The sequence below is a fragment of the Thunnus thynnus genome, chromosome 20 (assembly GCF_963924715.1).
Source record: "Thunnus thynnus chromosome 20, fThuThy2.1, whole genome shotgun sequence".
NCBI classification, from domain to species: Eukaryota; Metazoa; Chordata; class Actinopteri; order Scombriformes; family Scombridae; genus Thunnus; species Thunnus thynnus.
Genome location: NC_089536.1, coordinates 1558877 through 1576621, shown reverse-complemented (window position 1 = coordinate 1576621; position 17745 = coordinate 1558877). Strand labels below are relative to the sequence as shown.

Here is a 17745-nt window from a genome sequence, read left to right as displayed (position 1 = left end):
TCAGAAAGAATTTTCACGTCAGCTTCCTACTTGCAACCCAGAAGTTATCCATAATAATGGCTTATAACTTATCTCTAAATGATCAGTAAGTGACTTATTAACCATTAATTAATGTTTATAAATCCTTTATAAACAGTGACTGATCAGAAAGTGCTGCTCAAAGATGAAACATTTGATTTGACTCAATAAATGTTTGATTTATTGAATTTTGTTAACTCAAAGAACAAATATAAAAATGAGAAAATTACACGTCAGCTGAATAACACAATTTTTATCCTCAAACACTCAAGTATATAAAAGGCAGTGAAGAAAAACTGGATGTATTTTATAAAAATTATTTCTTGACCATAAAACATTAAAGTAAAAAAGTTATAATTGTTTACATGAGAGGTTAATAATGACAAAATAAAAGTATATACAGATAATCAAGTATTTTGTGACAGTTTTGCAGATGTGTGTGAGGTTTGTTTTTCCTGAGTCGACTGATCGGAGTTTTTTGTAGATAAACAAAAGTTAAGTTTACAATCTGCGTTGAACTCATTGTGTTTATCCTGTAATTCTAACAAATGAGTTGAATGTGTTTCCTTCCTTGTAAAACATTTGCAAAACTGTTTGTTCAGTATTTTAAAGTGAGACTAACTTCTGATTAACAGTTGTAAAACAAGTGTAAAAGTAGCACATGTAGAGAAGAATCATAAAGTCAACTAAATGAATCAGCAATGTCTGTTATACATGTTATATGTCTATATCTATATCTAAAGCTTGCAAACATGAATATAAGCTGTTGGTCATTCCAGACCAACTGAAGCACTGGTAACTCATAAATCATGAGGTGCAAAATTGTCCAATATGACGTCACTCCTTGAGATACAGACTGCAAAAAGCTGGTTGGTTTATCACATGAGACTGAAAGGACAGATGAAACCTTTTCTGCAGTGATTTAAGTGCTACTTTAAAGGGAATGTCTGTGTAAAAAATATAAAATCCTCCACTGAGCAGATGGATGTTTGTTTGACTCCTTGGAGGTCCTACTCTGCTCCCTGAGCTCCTTCCTCTTCAGCTCTGGAAACACCGAGGTTATAAGAATCCAGCTCAGTGTTCTCTTGTGGGCCTGACTTCTGCCCCCTGCTGGCCTGGAGAGACATGACAACACAGATCTAAGTTACTGCATCAGTCCTCTCTTCAGTTCAATATAAACAGGCTGAGTGCTTCATTTCAACCAGTCCTCTAAACAACAAACATGTGTTCAGTACCTTCAGGATGAAATAGATGGCAATGATGAACAACAGCAGAGTCACCGGCAGGACGACCAGTCTGATGATAAAAACTGTTGGATCTGACGAGACACATTCAGTCATCACATTAGATCAAATGACATCATGAGTACAACAGCTCCCATCAAACAGAAACATGGCATGTGCTAGAAAAGCAAACTGGACCGTTGTTTTGTGTTTTGTACTATATTCTGGTCCTATATCTGTTTTTTTCAACTTTTTCTTGTTCTTCTTTGAGTCTTACCTCTAACATTACAATTAAGGAGGACCAGCATTTTCTAATCCAAGCAGAAACAAATAAATTAATCTTGGGCAAGAAAAAGCTGTTTTTAAACTTAATACGTGTATTGTTGGAAATATCACCTGTATTAACATCATATGCCAACGAGAAGCTCTGTGATTATGTGTACAGGGTGAAAAATAAACTATTTTATGTTGAGTTAGTATATTTTATCTTTAACATCCCATATGTGACTTTAATGACTCTTCAAGTGTAAACAAACTACAGGGATTACTCCCCACCAGTCACTCAGACCCAAAGAAAACTTTTGGATGAGAGGCGAGATGTCTCAAAGAATCTCAAACAAGTGAAGTTTCCTTTGACTTAACTCTTCTGTATCTACTCTGTTTCGTACCATTATTGTGGCTTCACTGACTCGTTTGCTGTCTTTTACTTTTCACTACAACACAGTTGTTATGGTTCAATAACATTAAAGAAGCCGGGAAGGAAACAGTTTACAGTTCCTTCATCAGATTCTGCCTCAGCTCTCTGTAGGTCGCTGGGTCGGTCCTGCTGCCTGATGACTTTTTATCATGTTTTACAAACATGGAAACAAAGTCAGTGTGACGTCTCAGTTCCACTGAGCTTCACACTCTGCTTCAGCTTACCTGTGACAGTGAGAGACAGCAGACGGCTCTCAGAGGAGAAGTTATGTGAAAAAACAAAGACTTCATAAACACAGCTGTAGTTCCCTTGGTGGGCGGGGTCTGCAGCAGGAAACAGGAAGTCAGCAGAGTGATTGACAGCTGGCAGGGTGTAGTTGTATGTTGTGTTGGAGGAGGTGAAGGTGAGGTGGAAGGAGCCTCCTGGGTACTGAAGTGGGATGGAGCAGCTGATGGTGAAGTCGGAGCCCCGATGCACCTGAAACCCCTGCTGCTGGGCCTCGGAGACCCCGTCCATGGTAGAAGACATAGAGATGATTGGCTGAACCAGCAGGTCTGTAAACACAGAGAGATGATTGGCTGAACCAGCATTTTATGGGGGTTTGAAGCAATGAGCCTCCAGGAACAAGCTAACTTCTCTACCCTTTAGGATGCAGTCATCCTGGATAAGTTTACAGTTCAGTCCAATGGAAACCACTGACTATCACTGTGACAGAGGACGGAAAATATTACTGTCATAGATGATGTCACTGATGGACTTACCTGAGCAGATGAGCTCCACGATGGAGGAAGAGGAACTTGATGATGCACATTCCCTCAGGGCATATCCAGACTGAACACAGTCAGATCTGATCCACCATACAGATTCCTCTAAGGAATTATTTCTCCTTCCTGTTGAAACAGCAGAGCCACAGTCCATATCTCCACACGCTGCAGCTGCTTCCTTCAGGGTCCAATCAGAGTCCTGCACTGGTCTCCACTTTGTTCGTTTCACCTCCAGTGTACCTGCACAGCGACTGGCTCCTCCCACCAACCTGACAGGCTCTGAACAGAAACAAGAGAGTCATCAGTAAAAGAATAAAGTGAGTTTCATTAGAACAGAAATAAAGCCAAATCAAAGCTGCAGCTCCTCTTCTACCTGAGCAGGTGAGTCCAACAGCTTTGCCAGGTGAGCAGGTGCTTCTATTTGAGTCTGATCTTCCACAGTCCAGGAGAGCAGACTCATTGCCTCCACACTGGAACTCTTTGGTCCACATTGGAGCCTCCACTTCTCCATAGAGCGCCCCCTGGAGGACTGAAGGAGCCCCACAGCCGAGCTCCCTACAGACCACCTCTGCATCCTGCTGGTCAAAGTCAGCTTCACACAGTGAAGACCACGACTGGTTAAAGTGGTTAAACTTAACCTCCAGTCTGCCTGAACACATAGTAGTCCCATTCACCAGCCTGACAGAGTCTGGAGAGAGAAAGATCATTAAATTCATCAGTATTCACTGCAATATTCATGCTGATAAAGATTATTTCAACTTCAAAAAAGTTATTGATAGAGAGAGAGCACCTTCATACCCTGACACAAGTACACAAATGTACAGAAAAAATTGCAAGATGCTATTTGTGGGATTAGAATATTTTTTAGTCTGGCAACATCTTGCAGTAGTATGAGGAAAGACACCCTGGTAGACCCCAATGCTTGACCTCGTGCCCATTTTTTGTTTTCCTTTGTCAGATTATTGCTTTCAGGAAGAAGCAGCACACCTGTATTTAACAATACCTGATGAAATGTGACATCTTTATCTCCTAACAAGCTTGATTGACCCATCTGATACTCATACCTTTTCTCTGACTAAAACTTTCTTTTTAATGTTGGCAGGGGCGTTTGTGGCAGACCCCTTCAATTCCACCAAGAAACTACTTGCACAGGAGTGAAACGGTCACCTGGCATGCTTCAAAGAGATGAACTGATTGGTACCTCAAAAACACCTGCAGCGAAGGAGAGAGGGAACAACACCTGGGAGAAGGCAGGGCTTCGATATCTCCACTAGAAATCAGCATCTAGTTTAAAACTATGGAGCAAATCTTGAGGGAGATCCAGGATGTCACTGGGGCTGCAAAAACAAGCTCGGCCCCAGGCCCTAGAGGAGTGCCTTACAAGCTCTACTAGACATGCCCCAGTCTCCTGCAATGATTGTGAAGGATCCTCAAGGTGATCCGGAGAAGGGGGAAGGTAGTCTAACAGCGGAGAGTCTTTGAGTTCCAAAGGTGGAAAACACAAACAACATTTAACAGCTCAAGATGATCTCAGACTTCAGCAGTGCACTTATAATGATACTGATAACTTTCAGTATTGTTGCTCGACACCTGATGGCAAAACTCAGAAAAACTCCTACTTCAACACCTCAGTTCAGAAAGGGAAGTCCTGAAGGTCCCAGGGTGCATTGAGCAGGAGTGGTTACTCAGCTGATCACAGAGGTGTACGAAGGTCACAGAGACCTGTCTGCTATATGGCTGGATCTCATCAAAGCCTATGGCTTTATACGACACAAACTGGTGGTTACATGGATTTCCGCTATGGCTTTGAGCTGAGCTGACACAAGGGGAGTAGCTCCTTAACTACTATACACAAAGTGCACATTTAGCTATGAATAACATACGTTTTTCATCTTTAGAACACTGCAAGGGCAAGATTAACAATTTGAAGATCAAGCCGTAAACCCATCCAAAGAGGGGGACATCCTGTGTTGACCACAGGGGAAATGCTGACAGTATCCTGCCTATGAGTTGAGCAGGAAAAATCCTGTATAGCACTGGCTGAAGAAATGAGGGAAACACTACGGCCTGGTCTTGAATGCTGTCAAAGAAAAAAGTTGAAGCCTCTGCCCCTCACTTTGACATCACTGAGGAAACAGTGTCATCTCACAGCAGCACAGTAACCCAGCTTGAATCCAAAGTGCACCAGCTGCAAGAAGACAATGATTTTTTGAAAGCCAAAGAGGACTCTTTGTTGAACTGCTCATGCTGCTGCAATATCTGAATTTTTGGAGTACTGAATCAAACAAAACAGGCCAGCAAGTGATGTAATTTGTGGACAGGGTGCTGTTGGAAATTGGACTCTTGATGGACTCTTTGTTTACCTAAGCTGCTGTTGGTACTGTTACAGAGGTTGATGGTGAGGTTGTTGACGATGTCCAGGAGGGATGAGAAGTCACTGAGCGTGTACACGTGGTTTTTAATAGGATCTGAGGCGATGACCCTCAGCTGAGCCTCTTTTGCATTGTTTACACCTGAAAGAATGAAATACTGTTAAAACTGTACCTTAAAAAATGATTCTGTTCTTGGGTGCTGGAACGCATGAACACATATATTTTATTATTTAAGACAGTGGAAAATGCAAAATATAAGGCAGTTTTTAAAGTGTATGTTCCAAATATCCCCCCAATAATGTGCTAAGATATAAAATACCAGTCAAATGTTTGGACACACCTTCCCACTCACTTGAATGAGAAAGTGTGACCAAACCTTTGACTGGTGCTGTAGAGGAATCTGCAAGTAAGTTCAGATCAAACCAAGATTTTGATCGTGTTTAACATATATAACGTGTATACATGTGATAGCAGGTAATAACGTGTGTTAAAGTTTGGGATACAACATCAAGTCATTAATGAACCAGGCTCAATGCAATGTCATTTCATTCAGCATTTTCCCTGCATCCTGTGGACTTGTGAGTACATTTGGTTTCCACAAGAAAAGTGGATTTAATTCAGTGGAACGCAAGTCAAAACTCAGATACTTTACAGATTAAGTGGCCTGAAACTTGAAACATAGTAAAACGGCCACTATACCAACAGCGTAGATCTCAATGCCGGTGTCTCTCAGGTGCTGCGAGGCGAGGGATACGTTGTCCTGAGACTCTCCATCAGTAATCAGGATAGCACTTTTGTGGGAGTCTGCACGCATTCCCACATTGTGTTTAAAGTTGTTATGGAGGATGTGGTTCAGAGCTTTTCCTGTATGACAGTAATAAAGAGGATTTAAAAGGTGCAGAGTTGAAAAGCTGACTGTTGCAATGACTGTTAGGTGACTGATAGTTGGAGCACTTCCACAACCTTGTTAAAAATATCTGTTTCTTTGATAAAAAGTCAAATCTAGAAGCCTGTAGACATAAAAACTGAGAGAGAAAGTTAACTATGACTCCCAAAATGCATTTCAGTTGGAAACATCCAATCACAGAGCTTCAAATTCTACTGTGAGATGCTCAAATCATTATGATTTTTAATGTTGTGATTGTGTTAATATAATTATTATAATCACTATCACTATAACACATTCAGCAATGTTTTATTTATAATATCATAGCATGATACTGTATAGTAATGTAATAATTAAAAAAAAAATATATATATATAGATATATATAATGATCATAATAGTTTTAGAATTATTATTAATATTATCATAGTAACAATAATACAAATTACCATCATTGCATCAAATCATCTAATTCAAATTGTAACTCTACTGTTTCTGGAATCAGTATGAGTCAAAATACTTTTTATTAACTTTATCTGAAGTCTCTGTTCTGAAAATGTTATTTGTTAGCAGATACAATTTTCTTGATCAAGAGAGTGAATTTCATTCACAAATTGCTCCATACATACAATATATTCTATACTATAAATACTTAAAGTTAAAATTTTGTACAAAACATGGATCACTAACAGCTTCTCTTTCCACTGCTGACAGACCTAAATACAGAAAGTAAATATATCTAATAGATGTAATCAGAGCCTCTGCCTGAGTCGCTCACATTGTAAAGCTGGTGTGGATCAGACAGTGTGCTGTTAAATCACCTGTGTTGGTTCCTCCTCCTCTGTGTTCCAGCTTGGCTATGGCCTTCAGCAGGGGTTGTTTGGTCTGGTGGGTGTTCAGCTGCCACTCAGTCTTTGGGTTGTCACTGTACTGAGCCAGACCTGCAAAAAACACAGAAATGTGTAAAACTGACACATTGATCCAGCTTTTGTTTTTAAATGATAATGAGAATAACAATGATAACAACAAGAAGACAATTTCCTCTTTCTACAGAACGACTGTAGAAAGTTGATGCTGTGGATGAACCAACATGACAAAGTTGTGCATCCCTCCTAGCTTCAGAAATGCGGTGTGCTTCACAGAGTCTGTTCAGTCAGAACATCTGTCCTGCTAACTGATCCAACTAGGACCTACACAGAAGGAATGTACAGTATATCTCCACCATGGAAATCAGTGTCTGGATAAAAGATTGTTTTACAATCTGAATCATAATTAACATGAGTTATAAATGTGTGTTTCAGTAGATGAAGCACTGAATTTTAAGGTAGGTGTATCACGTGAACATTTCATTTTGAACATTTTGAGAATTCTGCAAATTAATACAAAAGCTAAAATATGTCTGCATGTTTTGGGAAATAACTGGCAGTAATGGAGGCTGTATGCAGACAGCAGTTATTTAGCTTAAACATGTAAAACCACTGGTATGGTCCTTTTATCCTCACATCAGCCATAATCTTGACTACTCTTGTTATCATGTCCCATTTTGCTGCTCTTTTGCTAATTTATAATACGGGACCTGTGTGTGTTTCACAATGTGCTGTAAAGATTTTAGTATTTTAAGTACTTTATACACAAGCAGTAGTAGTAATAGTACCAGGATCAGTAGTGTGAATAGTTGTAGTGGTAAAAATATTACCAATCTGGACTTTGTCAGGGCCGATGTCGAAGTTGTTGACTGTTTGAATTAGAAAGGACCTAATGCCTTCATAGTCACCAAGGCTGATGCTCCCAGAATCATCGACCAACAGCACGATGTCAGCCTTGGCTGTGCTTTCACAATGAGAACCTGGAGGAAAACAGAGGATTGTGGGATATAAGACACAAGAGACCAAATGTTGAAGCAAGACTAAGGCTGTGTCTGAAATCACTCCCTATTTACTTCAAAGTGCAAATTTATCCAATATGTAGAGCCTAAAATGTTCCACAATGGATCAAAAAAGTAATGTTCATGTTGTGAACACTACTTCCTGCAAACAATCCCACAATGCCATGCATTGCATTTTACAGACAGCAAAATTAGCGGTGTGCGACTCCACAGCAGACAGTGTGTATTAGTGAGTAGTGAATGAGTGAACCAGGGAGGGATTTCGGACACATCCTGAAAGTCTACAGTCATGCTAACAGCACTGTGAGACTGTACACAGTGGTGTTTTGAGCTAAATGCTAACATGCTGACGTTTAGCAGGTATTATGTTTACCATGTTAACCATCTTAGTTCAGTATGTCAGCACACTGACATTTGACAATTAACATCAAACAAAAAGTACAGTTGTGTCATTAGTTTTGAGACTATTTGGACATGAACCAAACTTCATCCATTCTCAGATGCTTATCTAGGTGCTGGTCCTCCTGGGGGATCCAGAGGTGTTCCCAGACCAGATGAGATACATATAATCCCTCCAGCGTGTTCTGCACTGAGGTCTCCTACCACTTGAACGTGCTTGAACACCTCCAAAGGAGGCGCCTATTCTCTCTTTCTCTCTTTTTACCTGTTGATTGGTGTTTATCTTCAGCCTGGAGTCCTGGAGAGAAAATCAGAAATTTCACATTTAGATCGGAGCAGAGCTGTAAACTGAACAAACACAGAGCTGTTTCTAGACATCTGGAGGCTCTAGAAGAGACAGACAGCAAGCTAGACATCTTAAGAAAAGGTGTTTGTTCTGGTCTGAATCAATGGATGTCATGATAAACTTATTTCTGTTTCTTTACACACAGAAAGAAATCTAAGCGAACCAAAAATCATCATTAAAAGCCAGGTGAGAATGTTCTCTCTTCTCATTGGTCAGATGTGTCTGGGGCGGGAGCGAGAACCTGAAGAAGCTCCGATCTGCCCAAATACCAAGAAGACAATGTACTTGGTTGTTAGTTCAGGTCGGACCTTGTTGATTTCACTCATCAACATCCCAGCATGCAAAGCGCTCCTGGCTACGGGAGCCATTTAGCTCAAACTTGAAGCCTTGTAGTTGGCAGATGGAGGCCACATCACGTTTCCACCACAAACACACTAAGACCACTTCCTCTAAAGGGTCTCTGTGCAGTTATTTTGGTCTGAGGACTTTTGCTGTGTTCAGGTCTGCTCAAACAGATTGAACCACGGAGGAAAACCAACCAGAATCTCTTTCAGCCAGATTGAATTACACAGCTGTCTGAAAACACTGTTAAAGTGCATTGTCAAGTAAAGGTAGACATCCACCATCTAGTTTAAAACTATGGAGCAAATCTTGAGGGAGATCCAGGATGTCACTGGGGCTGCTAGAACAAGCTCAGCCCCAGGCCCTAGAGGAGTGCCTTACAAGCTCTACAAGACGTGCCTGAGGTTCCTGCAATGCCTGTGGAAGATCCTCAAGGTGATCTGGAGAAGGGGGAAGGTAATCTAGCAGTGGAGAGTGTTGTGTGTTTGTGTTCCAAAGGTGAAGAACACAAGCAACATTTAACAGCTCAAGGCGATCTCAGACCTCAGCAGTGAACTTATAACAATACTGATAACTTTAAGTATTGTTGCTCAACAACTCAGAAGAACTCCTACTTCAACACCTCAGTTCAGAAAGTGGAGTCCTGAAGGTCCCAGGTTGCATTGAGCATACAGGAGTGGTTACTCAGCTGATCAGAGAGGTGTAGGAAGGTCACAGAGATATATCTGCTTCATTTGATTTGATTTGATTTGATTTGATTTATTGATTGGGACAGTGTGCAGTTTTAAACATAAATGATGCACTGCACCGGAGTTAGCATGAAGCTAATTTGCATCCGTGGTCCCCCACATTCAAAACATACAACAGCACAACAACAAACAGTACAAAGCAAACAAACAAACAAAAACAATCAAACAAACAAACAAAAAAAACAGAACACATCATACAAAATACAAAGCTACACACAACAGCACCCACAATGTCAATTAAAAATTAATAATGTAAACTAGGCTCAGTGGTCACACAACAACAATCCATATTTAGGTGATGCCTAACAACTTTTAAAACTTGATGTCTTAAGATTGATTCTGATACCAGCAGATCAGTGTGGTGCTAACACATATCGCTGTTTGATTATGATGGACTCTTTGCCTACCTAAGCTGCCATTGATACTGTTACAGAGGTTGCTGGTGAAGTCGTCAATGATGTTCAGGAGGGATGAGAAGTCACTGAGCATGTACACGTGGTTTTCAACAGGATAAGAGGCGATGGCCTTTAGCTCATTCTTCTCTGCATTCATTACACCTGTAAGAAAGAAATACTGTTAAAACTGGGCCTTAAAAAATGAAACCCAAAACAAAGAAAAATATTTGGTTGGTAGAATTTTAAAAAAAGTAGTTTCATGTTGCTTTCTGCTCTTTAAACTGAACTGTCAGGGCATGCTGATGGTTGTGCATTTTAAATCCAATTAACTAGAAATCATATTTTACAACATCGCTGACCATCTGCCAAAGCATACTTTGTGTTTTTAGCTTGACTTTGTGGGTTGCCGCTGGTTTTAGTTTGTTGTAGCTCACTATTAAAAGTAACTTTCAATGTCTTGAAACATGCTTAATTTGATTTAATAACTTAACTGATATTAACAACGAATGTAGTCATTATATATTTTAAAGGTCTTTCTAGCTAACATTTCCATTGTGACAAACATGAAATATCATGTTAAATTCATATTAATGTCACTTTTACTTTTGTGGTAAAGTAATGTAGTTTCATAGTTGCAGATTATTTCAAAGTTTATCTTCACTTTACAAACCTTTCTGAGGCTGTGCTGCTTCCTTGCTATTCAAACCAACAAAGTCAATCACCAGTTGTAAGAACCACTGAGGCACATATTGGTATTTTGTAAATAATTTCTGTTGTAATTACATGCCAACAGTATTTACATTCATGCTACTGTTGATGTAAAGCTTATATACAGTTTAAGTACATTTTGAAGACTATTATGGGTGGACTTTGCTAAGCTTATGTATAAAACTGCTATTATTCTGTTCTTGGGTGCTGGACTGCAGGAACACATAATTTTATTATTTTAGACAGTGGAAAATGCAAAATTTAAGGTCGTTTTTAAAGCACATTCCATCCCCCCCCTCCCCCCCAAAAAAAATAAAAACATGTGATAAGATGTACAGCACCAGTCAAACGTTTGGACACACCTTCCTACTTGCTTGAATGAGAAAGTGTGACCAAACCTTTGACTGGTGCTGTAGAGGAATCAGCAAATAAGTTCAAATCAAACCACCGTCTTGGGTGCTGGAATGCAGGAAAATATGTTTTTATTATTTTTGACGGAGGAAAATGCTAAATGTAAGGTAGTTTTTAAAGCGCATGTTCCAGTTTTTGACCATACATAACATGTATACCATGTATACATGTGATAGCTGGTAATAATGTGTGTTAAAGTTTGGAATACAACATCAGTCAGTAATGGACCTGGCTCAATGTAACGTCAAATAAATTTTCATTCAGTATTTTCCCTGCATCCTGTGGACTTGTGAGTACATTTGGTTTCCACAAGAAAAGTGGATTTAATTCAGTGGAACACAAGTCAAAACTCAGATACTTTACAGATTAAGTGGCCTGAAACTTGGAACATAGTAAAACGGCCACTATACCAATAGCGTAGATCTCAATGCCGGCATCTTTCAGGTGCTGCGAGGCGAGGAATACGTCGTCGCTGGACTTTCCATCAGTAATGACGATAGCAATTTTGTGGGAGTCTGCACGCATTCCGACATTGGGTTTAAAGTTGTTATGGAGGATGTGTTTCAGAGCTTTTCCTGTATGACAGTAATAAAGAGGATTTAAAAGGTGCAGAGTTGAAAAGCTGACTGTTGCAAAGACTGTTAGGTGACTGACAGTTGGAGCACTTCCACAACCTTGTTAAAAATATCTGTTTCTTTGATAAAAAAGTCAAATCTAGAAGCCTGTAGACATAAAAACTGAGAGAGAAAGTTAACTATGACTCCCAAAATGCATTTCACTTGGAAACATCCAATCACAGAGCTTCAAATTCTATTGTGAGACGCTCAAATCATTATGATTTTGAATGTTGTGATTGTGTCAATATAATTATTATAATCACTATCACTATAACACATTCAGCAATGTTTTATTTATAATATCATAGCATGATACTGTATAGTAATGTAATAATTAAAAAATATATATATATATATAGATATATATAATGATCATAATAGTATTAGAATTATTATTAATATTATCATAGTGACAATAATACAAATTACCATCATCGCATCAAATCATCTAATTTCTACTGTAACTCTACTGTTTCTGGAATCAGTATGAGTCAAAATACTTTTTATTAACTTTATCTGAAGTCTCTGTTCTGAAAATGTTATTTGTTAGCAGATACAGTTTTCTTGATCAAGAGAGTGAATTTAATTCACAAATTGCTCCATACATACAATATATTCTATACTATAAATACTTAAAGTTAAAATTTTGTACAAAACATGGATCACTAACAGCTTCTCTTTCCACTGCTGACAGACCTAAATACAGAAAGTAAATATATCTAATAGATGTAATCAGAGCCTCTGCCTGAGTCGCTCACAGTGTAAAGCTGGTGTGGATCAGACAGTGTGCTGTTAAATCACCTGTGTTGGTTCCTCCTCCTCTCTGGTGCAGCTTGGCTATGGCCTTCAGCAGGGATTGTTTGGTCTGGTGGGTGTTCAGCTGCCACTTCGTCTTTGGGTTGCTACTGTACTGAACCAGACCTGCAAAAAACACAGAAATGTGTAAAACTGACACACTGACTCAGCTTTTGTTTTGAAATGATAATGAGAATAACAATGATAATAATGAGTATGAGCATGATAATTTGCACTGAGTGTTCTTGATCAGATGCATTGGTTTATTAGTATTATTATTGTTATTATCACATCACATGTCTCATGCACACTCATTCCTGTGCTAATTTGCATATGCATAGAGGGACCAAAGGACTTAAAGGACCATTCCAGTAGGACTAACAGGCTAACAGGTTAATAACCCCTGAGTCAGACAGTAGACTCAAGGGTTAGACAGTAGACCTTCTCTATCCTGTTTCACCCCCAAGAAGGTAAAACTCTGTGTCTTGGAGTAAACAGGACATATTAAGGGGTCAAAGGCCACATATCTTCCCTGATTTGCGTCTTTAGGTGATGTGGCTCTTAGTTAACATACATACATAACTAAAGTTTGTATGATTTGACCAATCAAAGATAATTTCTTTGTTCCTTCTCCAACTATAATAGAATGGGGTTTGCTTTTTGCTCGCTGAGATGAACTGATGTAAATCTTTGTGTGTTCTGTCTTCTTATTGTACAATATTTTTTAATCTTCAACCCAGCAGTATTTTGTGTATTATTTCATATGTGTGTTTTGTTTTTCAGACAATTTCCACGATATGACTCATGAACCAATCTGGTGAAGCCTGAAGCCCCCGAGTGTCTCTTCGGTATTCTTTGGCATACGGGCAGCAGTTCAGCATGTACAGGAAGTGTTGAGGGCAGCGATTATGTATGAGAGCTGATATCAGTATCAGCAACAGCTGAGTCCAATCAGGTTGAGTCGAGTCTAGTATGAAGGTTGATGGTACTGAACGTTCAGCAGTGAGCGCATAAACCTACAGTAAAAACGTGTCAGTCAGTCACCACCTGCACTGTTTAAAGCGAGCTAAATGTTGTCACACAGAAGTCAAGTGAGTTTTTAATACAGTTTAACGTGGTAATTCCTCCATTTTTAACGCTGACATCTAGTCTGGTGACATATAAAAGCAGAGTAGGAAGGAGAAGGTGAGGGCTTTTGTTAGTTTACATACTAGTTAATAAACTAAAATGAGTTAGAGAAGAAGAGACAAGAAAATGCCTTGAGCTCCAACAAGAAGACAATTCCTCTTTCTACAGAACGACTGTAGAAAGTTGATGCTGTGGATGAACCAACATGACAAAGTTGTGCATCCCTCCTAGCTAGAATGTTTTGTTCAGAAATGCAGTGTGCTTCACAGAGTCTGTTCAGTCAGAACATCTGTCCTGCTAACTGATCCAACACGGACCTACACAGAAGGAATGTACAGTATATCTCCACCATGGAAATCAGTGTCTGGATAAAAGATTGTTTTACAAGCCGAATCATAATTACTATGAGTTATAAATGTGTGTTTCAGTAGATGAAGCACTGAATTTTAAGGTAGGTGTATCACCTGAACATTTCATTTTGAACATTTTGAGAATTCTGCAAATGAATACAAAAGCTAAAATATGTCTGCATGTTTTGGGAAATAACTGGCAGTAATGGAGGCTGTATGCAGACAGCAGTTATTTAGCTTAAACATGTAAAACCACTGGTATGGTCCTTTTATCCTCACATCAGCCATAACCTTGACTACTCTTGTTATCATGTCCCATTTTGCTGCTCTTTTGCTAATTTATAATACGGGACCTGTGTGTGTTTCACAATGTGCTGTAAAGATTTTAGTATTTTGAGTACTTTATACACAAGCAGTAGTAGTAATAGTACCAGGATCAGTAGTGTGAATAGTTGTTGTAGTAAAAATATTACCGATCTGGACTTTGTCAGGGCCAATGTCGAAGTTGCTGACTGTTTGAGTTAGAAAGGACTTAATGTTTTTATAATCGTTAGAGCTGATGCTCCCAGAATCATCGACCAACAGCACGATGTCAGCCTTGGCTGTGCTTTCACACTGAGAACCTGGAGGAAAACAGAGGATTGTGGGATATGAGACACAAGAGACCAAATGTTGAAGCAAGACTAAGGCTGTGTCTGAAATCACTCACTATTTACTACAAAGTGCAAATTTATCCAATATGTAGAGCCTAAAATGTTCCACAATGGATCAAAAAAGTAATGTTCATGTTGTGATCACTACTTCCTGCAAACAATCCCACAATGCAATGCATTGCATTTTACAGACACCAAAATTAGCGGTGTGCGACTCCACAGCAGACAGTGATGATGTAAAAATGACAATTAGTGAATTTCCAAAATCTGTAATTTCTGCTCACTATTGAATAAACTGTGTGTATTAGTGAGTAGTGAATGAGTGAACCAGGGAGGGATTTCGGACACATCCTGAAAGTCTACAGTCATGCTAACAGCACTGTGAGACTGTACACAGTGGTGTTTTGAGCTAAATGCTAACATGCTGACATTTAGCAGTTATAGTGTTTACCATGTTAACCATCTTAGTTCAGTATGTCAGAACACTAACATTTGACAATTAACACCAAACAAAAAGTACAGTTGTGTCATTAGTTTTGAGACTATTTGGACATGAACCAAACTTCATCCATTCTCAGCTGCTTATCTAGGTGCTGGTCCTCCTGGGGGATCCAGAGGTGTTCCCAGACCAGATGAGATACATATAATCCCTCCAGCGTGTTCTGCACTGAGGTCTCCTACCAGTTGGATGAGCCTGAACACCTCCAAAGGAGGCGCCTATTCTCTCTTTCTCTCTTTTTACCTGTTGATTGGTGTTTATCTTCAGCCTGGAGTCCTGGAGAGAAAATCAGAAATTTCACATTTAGATTGGAGCAGAGCTGTGAACTGAACAAACACAGAGCTGTTTCTGGACATCTGGAGGCTCTAGAAGAGACAGACAGCAAGCTAGACATCTTAAGAAAAGGTGTTTGTTATGGTCTGAATCAATGGATGGCATGATAAACTTATTTCTGTTTCTTTACACACAGAAAGAAATCTAAGTGAACCAAAAATCATCATTAAAAGCCAGGTGAGAATGTTCTCTCTTCTCATTGGTCAGATGTGTCTGGGGCGGGAGCGAGAACATAAACACAGGAAGAAGGTCCTGAAGAAGCTCCGATCTGCCCAAATACCAAGAAGACAATGTACTTGGTTGTAAGTGCAGGTTGGACCTTGTTGATTTCACTCATCAACATCCCAGCATGCAAAGCGGTCCTGGCTACGGGAGCCATTTAGCTCAAACTTGAAGCCGTGTAATTGGTCAGATGGAGGCCACATCATGTTTCCACCACAAACACACTAAGACCACTTCCTCTAAAGGATCTCTGTGAAGTTATTTTGGTCTGAGGACGTTTGCTGTGTTCAGATCTGCCCAAATGAAATGAACTAAGGAGGAAAACCAACCAGAATCTCTTTCAACTAGACTGAACTACACAGGACTACACAATATACACTGTAGAGCATTGTCAAGTTAAGCTAGCTGCTGATATAGCCATGGCTAGTCTTAGCTAAAGCTAAATGAAGTTACTTTTTCCCCATGAGCTGTTAACTGTAACATAATATGTAAACTTTGAACCAAGATCTTGGTAAACGACTTTGTTATTCCAGCTAAATCCAAACATGATGGAGACAAATAAAACAGTCAAACTACTGCTAAAGGTAGCTTAGCTTAGCTTAGTTTAGCAGAGTAGCAGTAACTTCCACCTGAGCTATTAAATCAAGTGGAATTCATGTGATTTTATTTTTGTTGCGCTATGTGTAAATGTATTAAAATGTACATTTATTATACCTGTATTAATTTATTTATTATTATGATATAATATGAATATGAATTATAAATACAATAAAGTTTATTTTCTATGAATAAAGAGAGCTGGATGAAACATGACATTTTTATAGATATTACATGTTTCCTTCACATTCCTGCAGATTGTGTAAAGGTAGACTGCAGTATGAGGTATTATTTTTGGGTGAAATAATCCTCGTAAAAAGACAACAACAAAAAAAAAAAATGATGGAACAACAAACATCTCTCTTTGCCTGGTCAGCCTGAAACTTTAAGACCTTTTTTCTTGACCTCATTGCTTCTACTTTCTGCTTCTTTGAAGAGCAGCAGATGAGATGAACACATGAACACAAGCTCAACAGACGCTTCATACAGAGTTAAAGGAAAACTACGGTTCATTAAAACTTGTGTTTGTCTAACATGTTGGTTTATTTCCTGTCTGATCATCTGACTGCTCATGTTTTTGACCTATCAGACGTCTTTTTAGTGATGTCACCATGTTCACAGATCTCAGATATTAAAGGCCCCATGAAAGTTATTATATAAATTTGACTGGTATACAGTTACAAGAGGGGTTTACATCAAATCCTTTGCATTTGATTGGACTGCTAAACAGTGGGCGGGGCTTTGAGTTTAGCCTGATATGCAGTTTCAGAAAGTGTCACCTGTTGTTAGATCAGCAGAAGGATGAGGGAGAAATGAATGAATTATGTGAGGTGAAAGCAGCTTTTTCTCTGACAGGCATGGTGGGGTCTGGTTGGTGCTACCTCTGTGTCAGCCACATACACTCCTCACACAGGAAGGGTTTTTTTATTGATTATACTGATCATTCTGCCAGTTAAACCCCCACTGTCACTGCTCCAAGTGAAGAAAATTCCTCCAGACAACAACAAGTTCCCCAAACCAGCCAAACACACTCCAACAAGCAAACCTCCAAACTAACTGTCAGGAGGGAAACTGGCAACAAATAAGGAAAACAACAACACCAAATCTCCGTCTGGAAGCAGGTGAAACAACAGGCAGGAGCCCCGGTTTGAACTAATATCACAGAAAGCAAACAGGAGTCGAGAAAAGAATCTCCGTTTTTCAACTGGTTCAAGGGCTGGAGTTCCCCACCAGAGAGGCTCCCTGCCCCAGTGTGTACGCACAGGCTGACGCGCAGTGGTGACACTTCATGTCTGTGACACATTGCACAGATACAAACATTTGAAACCATAGTGAAAGATGTAATGTTGCATTATAG

At 39.4% G+C, this 17745-nt stretch overlaps 2 protein-coding genes across 2 annotated transcripts; both read right to left on the bottom strand.

Annotated features, from left to right (window-relative positions):
- Positions 1-392: 392 nt before the first annotated feature.
- LOC137172575 (uncharacterized) lies at positions 393-8220 on the bottom strand. Its single transcript, XM_067577086.1, has 10 exons — positions 8196-8220; positions 7656-7805; positions 6781-6900; positions 5774-5938; positions 5066-5215; positions 3076-3390; positions 2700-2981; positions 2163-2492; positions 1254-1336; positions 393-1133 (listed from the first exon to the last, which is right to left on the bottom strand). The coding sequence occupies exons 1-10, from the start codon at positions 8218-8220 to the stop codon at positions 1029-1031; spliced, it is 1725 nt and encodes a 574-aa protein (XP_067433187.1). The 3' UTR covers positions 393-1028.
- Positions 8221-8337: 117 nt separating this feature from the next.
- On the bottom strand, positions 8338-15948 carry LOC137172574 (collagen alpha-1(XII) chain-like). Its single transcript, XM_067577085.1, has 7 exons — positions 15850-15948; positions 15419-15512; positions 14558-14788; positions 12613-12732; positions 11605-11769; positions 10088-10237; positions 8338-8541 (listed from the first exon to the last, which is right to left on the bottom strand). The coding sequence occupies exons 1-7, from the start codon at positions 15946-15948 to the stop codon at positions 8444-8446; spliced, it is 957 nt and encodes a 318-aa protein (XP_067433186.1). The 3' UTR covers positions 8338-8443.
- Positions 15949-17745: the final 1797 nt, after the last annotated feature.